The sequence below is a fragment of the Rutilus rutilus genome (assembly GCF_951802725.1).
Source record: "Rutilus rutilus genome assembly, chromosome: 23".
Classification (NCBI taxonomy): Eukaryota; Metazoa; Chordata; class Actinopteri; order Cypriniformes; family Leuciscidae; genus Rutilus; species Rutilus rutilus.
The window spans coordinates 10,610,992-10,624,407 of record NC_140233.1 but is presented as its reverse complement, the minus strand read 5'-3'; the positions used below and the strand labels follow the sequence as shown (position 1 = coordinate 10,624,407).

Genomic DNA, 13,416 nt, shown 5'->3' with positions numbered 1-13,416 from the left:
TAGCTTTAAAGTAGCCGTATGTAATAGTGCACTTGTCAGCTGGTCTTTAAATCTGGATGTTAGCTAATCTACCTTAGCAAGATTGGTTAGGTTGATCTATTTGGACTATTTTAGATTAACTTTGGACACTTAGTCAGGCTGGTTAAGATCAGCTAAACCAGCTAAAGACCAGATTTACCACATTGGGAAACCAGAAAATGAGCTGAACATCATCTTGGATAGGTGGGAAGACCAGGTAAAACCAGCAATAGTTGAATTTCTGTAGCAGGTACATCAGCCTAATATGGTAAGATGGTGTCTTAAGCTGGTCTGTTTAGATGTATTTTGGCACTTGTCAGTTGGTCTGGCTGGGAAACCATCTAAAGACCAGCTTGGCTATGTTGTGAGACCAGTTAAATCAGCCTAAGATGGTTAGGTTGTCTACCCTAGGTTGGTCTTTATTGATTTGACATGTTTTTAGAACAGGTTTTGGACTGAATTACCAGATAAACCAACTAAAGACTAGCTTGGCCAAACCAGTTAAGATGGTCTGTTTAGATGGTTTTAGAGAGTTTGGGGGCACTTGTCAGCTGGTCTGACTTGCTAAACCAGGTAAAACCAATAAACCTTCTTAGGCTGGTTTGGTATTATTTTTTGGTTTGCTTGTTTTGTAGGTGCAGACTGGTTTTGCATGTGGTTTATATTTTTTTAATCCTAGATATAGATTATATTTAGTTGCGTTTTATTGTTATCGTTTGTGGTCCATCAGAACTGGCCTGTTGCGATCTATTTTTTGGGTTGTGACCCACTAGTTTAGAACCCCTAATCTAGATTATCATATTGTCTGTAAAATAAATTAAACATGTCGTGCATGTTCTTTCTCCATTATGAACTGTTCATGACACTGCTTAGTATAAAGGAAATGTGAACTCCTCTCATTAGACATGTTAATTTAGTTTTAAAGGGTGGAGAAAATACTTAGACTCTCCTTTGATCATTATTGATCAAAGCTCCAAAATGCACGAGCAGGTTGCGCTTGTCCTTGCGCGGAACGTGCCGACAAAAGTGTTTAAAGATTCACGAGAAAAATTTCCCCCTCATTTGTGCAAATGAGCAACAATGCCGTTTCCCAGAGCTTACAGTTTCGGCCAATTTCATATGCATGGGATTCAGCTCGTATGCCTCTATCTCCTGCCCTATCTTGCAAATGAGAAAGGTTATCTCGCTCGCACCAATTGATGAATGAATGAGCGTGCAAAGGTTTAGGCCGCCATGCTCCGCCAGGCTGCAGGCCAGGTGAGGCATATCCTGCGGGTTTTCATATTTCATACTCTTAAAGGAGAGAGACTCCCACTGAGATCAGATCCAGAACCTTCCGCAGCGCTGCAGGATCCTGCCGGCTGGAAGCCCTTTAAGCGAGGAGTGAGCGTAAAACGGAACAAAGACGATTATACCCTGTTCTTTGCTCTCAGTAATAACTATGGTAGATAAAAGTATAAAAGCAGTTGTCATACAATTTACTAAATCATTACAGTTGGGGACTGCAGAGGCAAATTAGCCTGTAATCTGACAAAAAGTGTAATTAAGGATTATTCTAACAGTTAATGTTATATATTAAAGCTAGATTTTTTTTAATTAATCCATTATATTCTTTTTGGGAGCATTTGAACATGGATTACACTGTTTTTGGCCTACATAATTAATCAGAGCCTAAATTGCAATATAGTGTGTTGGGTGTTGTGCTGTTATGTTATGTTATGTTATGTTATGTTATGTTATGTTATGTTATGTTATGTTATGTTATGTTATGTTATGTTATGTTATGTTATGTTATGTTATGTTATGTTATGTTATGTTATGTTATGTTATGTGCTGGGCAACGATTAATCGCGATTAATTGTATCCAAAATAAAAGTTTGTGTTTGTGTGTACTGTGCATATTTATTTTGTGTATATATAAATGCACACACATGCATGTATATATTTAAGAAACAAATGGTATTTAGATATAAATTATTTATATAAAATTAAATATAATCATTATTTATATAGTATACATGTAAATATTTCCTAAATATATACATACATGTGTGTGTGTGTATTTATATATACAAAATAATTATACACTGTACACACACATACATTATGTAAACATAAACTTTTATTTTGGATGCGATTAATCATTGCCCAGCATATTATATTATGTTATGTTATGTTATGTTATGTTATGTTATGTTATGTTATGTTATGTTATGTTATGTTATGTTATGTTATGTTATGTTATGTTCAACGATTAATCGCGATTAATTGTATCCAAAATAAAAGTTTGTGTGTACTGTGCATATTTATTTTGTGTATATATAAATGCACACACATGCATGTATATATTTAAGAAACAAATGGTATTTAGATATAAATTATTTATATACAATTAAATATAATGATTATTTATATAGTATACATGTAAATATTTCTTAAATATATACATACATGTGTGTGTGTATTTATATACAAAATAATTATACACTGTACACACACATGCATTATGTAAACATAAACTTTTATTTTGGATGCAATTAATCGTTGTCCAGCATATTGTATTATATTATATTATATTATATTATATTATATTATATTATATTATATTATATTATATTATATTATATTATATTATATTATATTATATTATATTATATTTTTAAATATGCATTTACCTCCTAGTTCATCTCCCCATATTTTTTTTTACATTATTGAAAATACATTTCATCTCCCATATTGGTTTGTTTGTTTATTAAAAACATAGGCCACAGTCTTTTATTATATCTAATTATCTATCTCTGAGTTTTTATTTTATTTTAGTACATTTTATCTCCTAGTTGATCTTTTATTTGTTTTGTTTTGTTTTGTTTACTATATTATCACCAGAGGTACATATCCGCTTAGAAATGAGGGCCTTTGAATAATGTCAAATGAGGACCTTGAAGTGAAAAAGATTGTGAACCACTGAAGGAGAAGTGAAGGAGTGAAAGAGAAGATATAAGAAGGGAAAGAGGATAGTGTCAAGTACTGGAATGACGCCCCTGACTCAACATTTTCAGGAAGTTGAAGACCCTCTAAACTCTCAGTGGAGCCTTCATGATCACGGGGAGATCTGTCAGAGTTGACATTTAGACATTTGGAGGAGGTTGATGTAGATGATGTCTGTTTTTGGTGCAGGAGTGGGGGTGGCTGCGCTCAAAGGTTGTTTGAAAGAGCGTGAAATGCGATACTGAGAGGGCTAGAGATGGTTGTTGTTCGCAGTGATATTGCTGCTCTGGGAGTAGGTGTTGGAGTCATTGGCATCGAGATGGTTCCGAAAGGAAGCCCTTCATTGGACCAAGTGATGGAGGTGTGGGTGGGGGTTTTATGTGGGATTGACCTCACAGTCTTCCGTCTGTCCAATTAAACGTATGCAATTATAATCCCATATGTTACTGAGCACCGAGAAGATCCTTTTAGAAAGCCTAATATGTTTTACTCACACACAAGGTCCAACTTCTTGCTAATTTAGGCTTAATTAAGGCAAATATTTACAATATATATTTTCTGATATTTAAATATTTATCTTGACGATGAAACACATTATTTTGCAGTCTTTTACATGCATTTTTACAGCTTTTACATGCTGGGCTTTAGCAAAGCAAATGTTTTGGGTTCAATTTGATTAAAGTAATATGTGAACCTTGATTGCATTTTAAGTCATTTCGGATAAAAACATCTGCCAAATCAAAATTGCAAATGTGACAAACAGCGCAGGTATATGCAAGATGAGTCCGTCTTCGTTTCTCTATCTTGGACCAAAAACGGGAACACACGTTGTGATTTTGTTTGTCATAAAATCTGATTCAAGATTGAGGTAAAAGCTGTTATGCATGAACTCCTTATTTTTCTTTGAGATGGGTTTATTCTTCAACATTTACATCAGCAAGATTAAGATTGTTCTTACAATTTGTTGCATTATATGATGTCATTATTTTGCGAGAATACATTTTAGACTGTATCAAAATACAATGCCACATTTATATCACATCTTGCAGCTTAGTTTTTGCCTTAATCCAGAAGCTCATGTTTTGTTTGACTTCGTTTGCGGGATTCTGATCGCCCTGGGCACCAGTGGTGAATTTGGCACGCCGAATAGCTGGACAGACGTGGCCAGGAAAGGGCTGCAGTCCAGAAAGCATTCGTACACAAAGCCCTGGGCACAGAACTCGTTCTGGCTGCAAAATGGAGGAATGCCAGCAGCTCTCTGGACTGTGGTTGACTGATGGGTGCTGGAAAAGTTGATGTTTTGAATAATGGTGTCCTTCACCTAGTTAGTTACTACTTGTTCTCTGAATGGACCTACTTGGCATTGTGTGCATATTTGTGAGTCCTCACCAAGAACTCTATTGTGTTGTGGCAGGAAACTGGAAGGAGTGGTGTTTAACTGCAGCTGCAGTATCCGTTGGATCCAGCTGTGGCAGCAGCGAGGCGAGGCCGGACTCCATAACCAGCAGCTGTTCTGCAACAACGGAGTCTCCAAGATCCCTCTACAGCTCATGAACATCTCTCAGTGTGGTATGGGACACTTTCTGCAAAGTGTGGTTGTCATGAAAAGAATGGTTTGGGTTCAATACAAGTTAAAAGGGATATTTCACCCCAGAATTACAATTCTCAGTTCTGTCATTATTTACTCACCTTCATGTCATCCTAACCGGCATGACTTTTTTTCTTCTGTAGAACTCAAATGGTCAAATGTTGTTTTGGACCCCATTGACCATCATTGAATGGACACAAACAAGCTTTTTCAAAATATCCTCTTTTTTGTTCCGCAGAAGGTAGTCATACAGGTTTGAATCAAATTGTGAGTGAGTAAAGAATCACAGAATTGTTGGGTAAAATCCTTTAAGTTCTTCAACAGCATTTATGGCAATGGCGATTACCACAGCATTGTTGTTCTTCCTAATTTTTGAAGTGGAAAAAAAAAAAAGGCTAAAAAATATAGCTTTAAAACTTAAACAATTCTAAATGTTAGCATGGGTCTAGTGTGGTAAAATTGCTTCCTGATGTTGCTCGTGTAAAATTATACCCTGTCATGTATTGCCATTTACACTGTAAAAAATGATCGTCATTTTAACGGTAAAAGACTGTAAAGTGAAAAACTGTTAATTGGTTAACAGAAAGTTTCCATACTATATACGGTAAATAACTGTGATAGATCTAATGGTACATTTAATGTAATTTTACTGTAAAATACCGTTAAATTTACAGTTTTTGAAAGTGGAAAAGAACAACTCATTGTATAATTTACAATGAAAAACCATAAATTGACATTCCCACAATTCCCTGTGTGACACTTCACATTTGATGTATTTTTGTTGAAATAACTATGTTTCTTCATAGTTTTCTTCGTTTTTTTCTAATCAGTTATGTACATTAGGGTTTTATGTTACATTTAATGTTGTTAAATTAATGTTTATTGCATTTTTAAAATTGCATGTGTTACCATGATGGTGTTTAATGTTTGTGTGAATGACACTGTGCAGCTTCTATATAATAGTATTACCTCTCTTGTGGAAGAGCTGCTTGTGATGAGCTTTGATTGATCATGTGACTCTCGTCACTGCTGTGATTGGTGGTTATTAGTGCATTACAATGGTACAAAACAGATATTAATACGATGGGAAATTCACATTATATCAGATAATAAAATACGGTTTATTACTGTAAATTTTAAGTTAAATCTGTAAAACCAATAACGTTGCTACCGTATTTTTGACGGTAAAGTTCTGGCAACCACAGTTGCCGTTTTTTTTTCCGTAAAAATCACGGTTTAATTTTTACAGTGTATCTTAAAAAGCTGGTAAACTGAAATTGTATTATTGTTTTTAAAATAATGGATGTCGAGATTATTTTCTGTGCCCACATTGATGACATAATGGAATTCTTGTCATAAGAGAATTCAGCTATTTCACTTATTTAGATTACCTTATACATATTTATATTAAAAACAATAAATTCCCTACTGTTTATTTTTCATACCAATGACTGCTTGTCTGTTTCCAACCAAGATTTGCCAGAAATCAGCGTAAGTCACAGTAACCTGACGGTGATAGAAGGTGACAGGGTCACAATCACCTGCAATGGGTCAGCGGTGCCTGTACCGGAAGTGGATTGGACCGTCGGTGAACTGCACTCAATTAACACACACCAAGTAAGGCGGACTTTTGCTGACTAGAAATAAACGTGCACTTTTTTGTAGCTTATGTAATTTAGTCACGGTAGATGGCATATTTAATTTAGTCGACAAAATCTTTTGGAGGCCAGCTAAACCAGCTTAAACCACTTTAAACTAGTAAACTGTGCTTAAGCTGTGTTTTTTTTTTCTCTCTGGTGGATGGGCAGTACAGCCTTAAAAGGACTTTACTACTTATCCCTTACAGCCTGGTTTTATTCCTTTCCAAATAAAATATGGCGTCTACCACGACTCAGATCTATTAAATGATCCACTTGAGCCTTACAGTGACTAGTTAGACCATAAACCATTTGTTGAATCTGTGCAAGCTTGGTTGTGTTTTCAGAAGCTATTGTGTCCTCCTCTCTTCCAGTCCAATCAATATCCACCGAATGTCCACTCCATCAACTTAACTCTGGTCAATGTCAGCCGAGACGATAACAGCTTCATGCTGACCTGCATTGCAGAGAATATAGTCGGGATGACTAATGCCTCAATACAGCTTTCAGTGCAGTGTAAGTGCCTCTTTTTTTGCTTCTGTGCCTCTCGAATGCCTTTACATTCAGCCTCACTTCCTCTAACGCGCCAATTCTACCTTTCTGCCTCAGAGTAGCTCACTGAACCTGGCTGTGTCTGCCTCTTTAGCTTGATAGCGTCAATTGCTACTGTACCTCACGGCTACCAACTCTTAATTTGTATTGCCTTTTGTTTTAAAGGGTAGGCATTTAGGGAGGGAAGATCACCAAAAAGCTTGCTTTCTTTTTTTCTTCTTTGAAGTAGTGAGTATTATTGATTGAACTAGCTCTGGGGAATGCAGAATCAATGCTAGAACAAGGTAGGGGTGAAGTGTGTAATTTTTTGTTATTAAAATACTTATTATTTCAGCTTAACATGAAGGCAACTCTGAGTAAGTCGTTATGTCGGCTGATGTTGCTGAAAAGTGTAACCACTGTGGCTCTGGTGATTTCAAAGCATTGCTGTTTGATTACGCATTCAGCCAATGGGATGTGTTTGGGGCGGGGCTATCTGATTGACTGACCAATGTCAGAGAGAGAGAGAGAGAGTGTCATGAAAACCTGTTTGACAACAAATTGTTTTGACATAATTACGTTTTGGTGAATTGGTGGCTAATTGGTATGAATTTGTACAGTCTCATTTGATTTGCGTGTTTTTCTTTGTCTAAAAAAACCATACAGATCGTTTTTGTTTGGTGATGTTAGTTCACACTTCACACCTTTTAAATATTTTGTATATCGTCTCTCTTTGTCAAATCAAATTCTATAAATCACAGTGAGGCTATTTAAATTGGTTATGAAGTCTTGAGAAATTGGTTAATCAGAAACAATCCTACTCCTACTAAAAAAAAAAAAAAGAAAAAAAAAAGAACTCGGGTCCTATGTGTTGTAGGAAAGTCATTTGTGTAGTTTATTGATCTATGAAAGCAATAGCTGTTCTTCATCTGGACCTTTCACACAAAAAAAGGCTGTAAGTGAAATATTAGAGAGATTTATCAATGTTATCATGTTTCAGTGTGTAGTAGGCTACATGTGATTGCTTTGTGGCAGAGTTAGGTGGTGCATTTTCTTTGTTTGTGTGTTGGCAAGGATATGCCGGGGTCTTAGAAATCAGAAACTTGGAAATGTTCCAGTTTTTGTTCACTTAAAATGTGTTTTTGCTTTATATTACACTTGGAAAAAAATCAATGCATGCTGCATTTTTGGCATTAAGTTTATTTTTCCCATATAGGGGTACGAATGCAAAAAATAATGTCCCAAATGAAAAATAAAATGAAAGAAACAACAATCCTGAGGCAATAAGCAACTCATGAAAATTGGCAAAAAGAAACTATGCCCTCTAATCAAACATATAAATCCTACCCCTGAGAAACAATAACAAAAAGACAAAGAAAAGCCAAAAACAAAGACATAATCTGCCTCAAATAAGTATCCATTTGTAAAGACGTGACTCTACCCATCACATTTTGACATCCAAAAATAAAACTTTAGTTGATCTAATTAAATGAAACGAATGCATGAACAAATTACTCCAGAACTGACTAACTAGGTGATGTAATGACTAACTAGAAGTGTGCTTAAGTATATGCTAGTATACTTAATGAAGACCGTTTTGAATGTTGTGCATAGTTAAAACTATTTGAGATAACGGCATAAATTGTCACAATCAGAAAATAAAGTAAATATTAATTCCACCATTGCCATTAATTAAAATAAATTGAAAAATAAAAAAAATCACAGTATGCAACATCACACCATCAAACAACAGTTGTTTTCGCCCACTTGATTTCAAGTAAGGCAATTATAGACTTCCTTATATGAACACAGCTACTGTTACAACGTAATGTGAGGTCGCTGTGTTGAATATGTATTTACATTTATACTGAACGGTGTTGGCCAACAGCAATGTAAGATGATTCTTCCCACACTCAATATCTATTGACCGCATGAGATTTGCTTAGAGCGGCAAATTCTGTGGAAATAAGAGTAAGTCACTCTCTCTCTCCCTCTCTCTCTCTCTCTATTTGTCTCCGGCCTTGAGACTGGAGAAAAGTCACAGAAATGTAGGCATGTCAATTGATTAAAAGTTTTACATGTACAATACCGTTCAAAACTTTGGGGTTTGTAAGATTTTTAACTGTTTTTGGGAGAAGTCTCTTATTCTCACCAAGAATGCATGTATTTGATTGAAACAGTTGTTCTTATTATCAATGTTGAGAACTACGGAGCCCCTAAAGGGACATGGTGGTGGAAAAAAATGGGAGAAAAAATAAGACATCATTTGAACTATACTGTATTATATTTATATTTTATATACTTATATTAATAACTTGTAATAACTTTTCTAGATTAAATACATGAATAGCTGTATACATGTGAATAGAAACATTTGAGTGAATTAACCACTGATTTGATCCCTGATGAATGTTTACTATGGACGTTTGACATATTTACAGCATCATAATTGCTGACAGCTACCGTCTAACTAACACAGGGTGGGTGGAGAAGATAATGGAAACTGCAGTTGTTTCCCACCTTTGGCTCTGCGCCTCCATTCCAGGAAATGTCCGCTCGCACACATGCTTGATGGCCAGCCAGGCAGTTAACTTGGGATCTTCTGTCCAAGAGGCAGGATAGCGGATCAAACAAACCGTATACGGACCACCTGTGCCACAGCAGCCTAAGTCCCACTCATGCATAAACGTGGTTTATGGTTATCCGTGCTCACTGGTCTATGGATTTATGTTGGACGGTAGCACAAGGTAGTTAATCCTCTCTGTATAAAAATTCATTTGTTTCTCTCCTGCAGTCCCTCCCGTCATCATTAAGTTTGAGGAGCCGCAGAAATTGCACGACACATGCATGATCTTCACGGTTCGTGCGCACCCCCTGCCCACCCTGAGGTGGTACTATAAGGGCGAGGAGATCAAGACCAACGAATACGTTCGTCCAGATGTGGAGGTCTATCAGGACAACCTGGAGGGATGCCTCATGTTCAAAAACCCAACACACCACAACAATGGCAATTACACGCTGGAGGCCAGCAACTTCCTGGGCGTGGCTGTCAAAACTGTGTACGCCCACTTCCTCCAACCACCTTTTGATGGTACGTGACTGACTTATACTCAATTAAATCGCACATTTCAGGTCTATGTCAGCCTGAAATCAATAGTTACATGTTTCTGTCCCCCATTGAGTAATATACACTGTCAAATACATATAAAGATCTCTTTTTCTCATAAGAGTGGGAGAAAGTAATGCAAAAGGAAACAACATATAACGCTTAGTGTACCAGCAAATCTTACTTTAAACGCTCATCTTCCGCATGTGCACAAGTAGTCAAATTCTCTGGTACTGGTGTGTCCTCTAAAGAGCACATGAGGAGGGTTTCTGTGATTTGAGCTGTTAGGTTGCAGACGCCGTGTTGAGAAACAGAATCGACTGGATGTCGTTCAAAGGCCCCGCCTGAATAACTTATTAACACCTGAGGTGAGAATCAACCAGGATTATAGATAAATATAGATACGGATCCTCACTTGAAAAGTGCACATTTCTTGGTGTGATGCTATAGCAGGCATAAGAGTGTATTCTGGAAATCTAGGTTCAGTCTGTGCTTAAATAGGTATGTATATGTAGAGTTAGGTTCTATCTGTCTATCTGTCTGTCTGTCTGCTTTCGTTTAAAGCTGGAAAAAATATTTATATACAGTAAAATATGTGTGAAATATATTTACACTGGAGGTCTCATGAATTTTGAACCTCACTGCACTGTTAATGTGTATGCACTGTTCAATATATGTATGTTATATATGTGTGTGTGTATACAAATATTATATACATATATATATACATATATATATATATATATATAATTTTTATTTTAAGTTAAAAAAAAATAAAATTATGCAGATTATATGACGACCTCATACATGATTCCACATTAATGTAATATTATATATATGATAAATATTGTAATTATTGTCCCATATTATATTCTAAAAGACTAATTTGAACATTACCATAATTGCACAAGAAATGCACTGAAGGGTGCATGCTGATCATTTTAAAATGTGTTTACATGAGTCCTTAGAGCTGATCTCGACATATTCATATTTGGTAATTATATATGTGTGTGTTTTTTTTTCTCCTTTTCTCTGTAGACTACCCCGATTATGGTGAGTTTCTCGCTCTTTAATTGGATGCTGCATGAATTTTTGTAACTTATTCATTAGTTTTGTTTATCACAAAACAAATGATGATTTAGAAAGAAGCAATTTAGTTTGTGCACTGAACAAACAAATATCCTCCAAACAATTACCTTGGCCTTATTTTCAAATGGCTGGCCGCCATAGTTGGGCATGCTGTTATTAGACCTGTTTTGTATTTTTGGCTTAAAGTGACCGATATCTGTCAGTATGTGGGAAAAATCAGATCCTTTTCCACAAGAAATGTATTTAATGTGGATCAAGGACAGTGTCCAGAGGACAGTCACTTACCTTCACAAGAACATTTCTTACTCTGATACCACCCTAATTTACCATATTTAATAAAGTTGATGCATGGAAACTCTGCGAATGACAGATTGTTACTGTCAGAGCTCTGAATGAAGTTGGAATGAAGATGCCTGTAGTGTAGAGTATCAGGTTTTCCACACGGGTCCTCTTTCGAGGTAAAAAACAATACTAAGGCTTTTGTTCAATACTACATGAATAATAGTGGCAGATTAACTCCCTGTCGAAATGGCAATATCCTTGTAAAAAAAACGGGTCTAATAAAACAATATTTGCCCCAAGACATGTTTAGTGAATAATGCCTAACAGTTCTCTTAAAACCAGGGTTGTCTATTCCTGTTCCTGGAGGGCCACCTTGCAGGAGAGTCTAGCTGCAGCCCTAATTAAACATGCCTGAACCAGAAAATCAATGTCTTCAAACACTAGAATCTTCCAGACAGGTGTTAAACGCAGCTAAACTCTGCGGGACATTGGTCATCCATGTGCAGGATTTGACACCCCTGTCTTATGGTGTGTTCAAGTCCTCCTGGGAAGTTTGTATTTACGAGTTGGGAAGTTGTAATTTATAAAAGCTACTTAAATGTCCTGATTGATAAGCCAAATCCTGGCTTAATCTAAGCCCTGTCTGAGAAACCAGGCCAAAAATACTTAAATGAAAGTGTCAGCTTGCTTATTTTGGTCAAGATAAGGATTTATTCATTCCACATGTCAACTATGCTTCTAACCACAGGTCAAGAGTGGTAGTTTCAACCACTCAACTTTGCGATGTTGGGAAAACACCGGGAAATACAGACTCGTTGAACTATTTTGATAACGACGGAACTTTCAACCATAGTTGGCTAACGATGCTTTTGGGAAACACACCCCAGTTTTGTTCTCTATGAAGACCCTCCTTCTGAAAAGCGCAAGGTGCTCTGATTGGTTGGATGGACCATCAGGGCGTGTTTCAGGGAGTTCAGAAACTGCTTACTGATATGGAGAATAACTCCCTTTGGAGTGACTTTAATAGCGTTAAATTCGTAAATACAATTTGAATGCACAATTAAAATAGTTACTCAGAGTGAACATATAATGCATCCATCACCTTCTAAAGGCTGCATTGACAAAACCAATTAAGTTATGTTACCAATCAAGCTAGTAATATAATGTCTGGAAATCAATTTAAAAATGACATAAAATGGAGGGGAAATTAAAACAATGCTAATTTCATGGAAAGATACAGTACATAGCTCCAAAATGTATTTCGGTAAATAAAATTTTGTAAATTATATAATGCATATACATACACTGTTCAAAAATAAAGCTAAAGAGCATTTTGACACTTTATCTGTTGTCAAATGTCAGTTGGGATGGTGAAAAAATATATATTTTACACCTATATAAATTTTAACGTAAAATTAACATAATTGTACAAAATTTGAACATGTGGACATGTTTATGTCAATTAGCCCAAACTATCTGTTGGGGTCATAGTCCTGTATGTCTATGTGGTCTTTTTATTTTCCAGAAGTTTCAGAAATGTTTTCTCTGAACACTACTAAGCTCTTGTTTGTTTCCTAGTGAGTCCTACTCCGACGACTATTCCCACCATGACACATCGGCCTGAAGAGGACACGTTTGGCGTGAGTGTTGTTTTCTCTCCTGAGATCGAAAGCACCTATATGAAGTATAATGAGGTTTCCCAAGAACACATGGTAAAGGTTGAAAACAAACCCCATTTTCGTTCATTTTCCTTCTCACATTGTACATCCTATCTTCAGGTTCCCTTGTGGCTTGCGTGTTTTACAGCTTCTTTTAAAAAGTACTTTCGTTCTGTAATTGACTGAATAGAGATTATTTTCTCATCTGAAGATTTCAATAGGGACTTGGGCGACGGCACAAAGAATTGGTCCTCGATTGTTTGGATTTCCTAATTACAGGGGAAAGCTTTTTGCTTCAAATAGCTTTATTCCAGCACTTTTACTGCTTTGATTTATTGTTTATTGTCTATATTTTGTGTTTATCTGGAGCATTTAGACATTATATTAAGTTGTACGCTTTGTATTTCCCAAAAGAAAGTGTATCTTGGCTGTAAGTTAACCTCTATCACTCTCCTAGAATACCTAACATGAATTATTATTATCATAATTTTTTTATACGCTTTGCTCTTCCCTTTTCAT

The 13,416-nt window shown here is 36.0% G+C and overlaps 1 protein-coding gene across 2 annotated transcripts in view; it reads left to right on the top strand.

Moving 5' to 3' along the window:
- ntrk3a (neurotrophic tyrosine kinase, receptor, type 3a) overlaps positions 1–13,416 on the top strand; it is a 205,068-nt gene that overhangs the window by 98,215 nt on the left and 93,437 nt on the right. For both annotated transcript variants that reach the window (XM_084396553.1, XM_084396552.1), the window contains exons 5-10: positions 4,421–4,575; positions 6,069–6,211; positions 6,606–6,747; positions 9,557–9,853; positions 10,907–10,921; positions 12,818–12,879. In XM_084396553.1, coding sequence (XP_084252679.1) covers positions 4,421–4,575; positions 6,069–6,211; positions 6,606–6,747; positions 9,557–9,853; positions 10,907–10,921; positions 12,818–12,879 — 814 coding nt within the window. The remainder of the gene's footprint in view (positions 1–4,420; positions 4,576–6,068; positions 6,212–6,605; positions 6,748–9,556; positions 9,854–10,906; positions 10,922–12,817; positions 12,880–13,416) is intronic.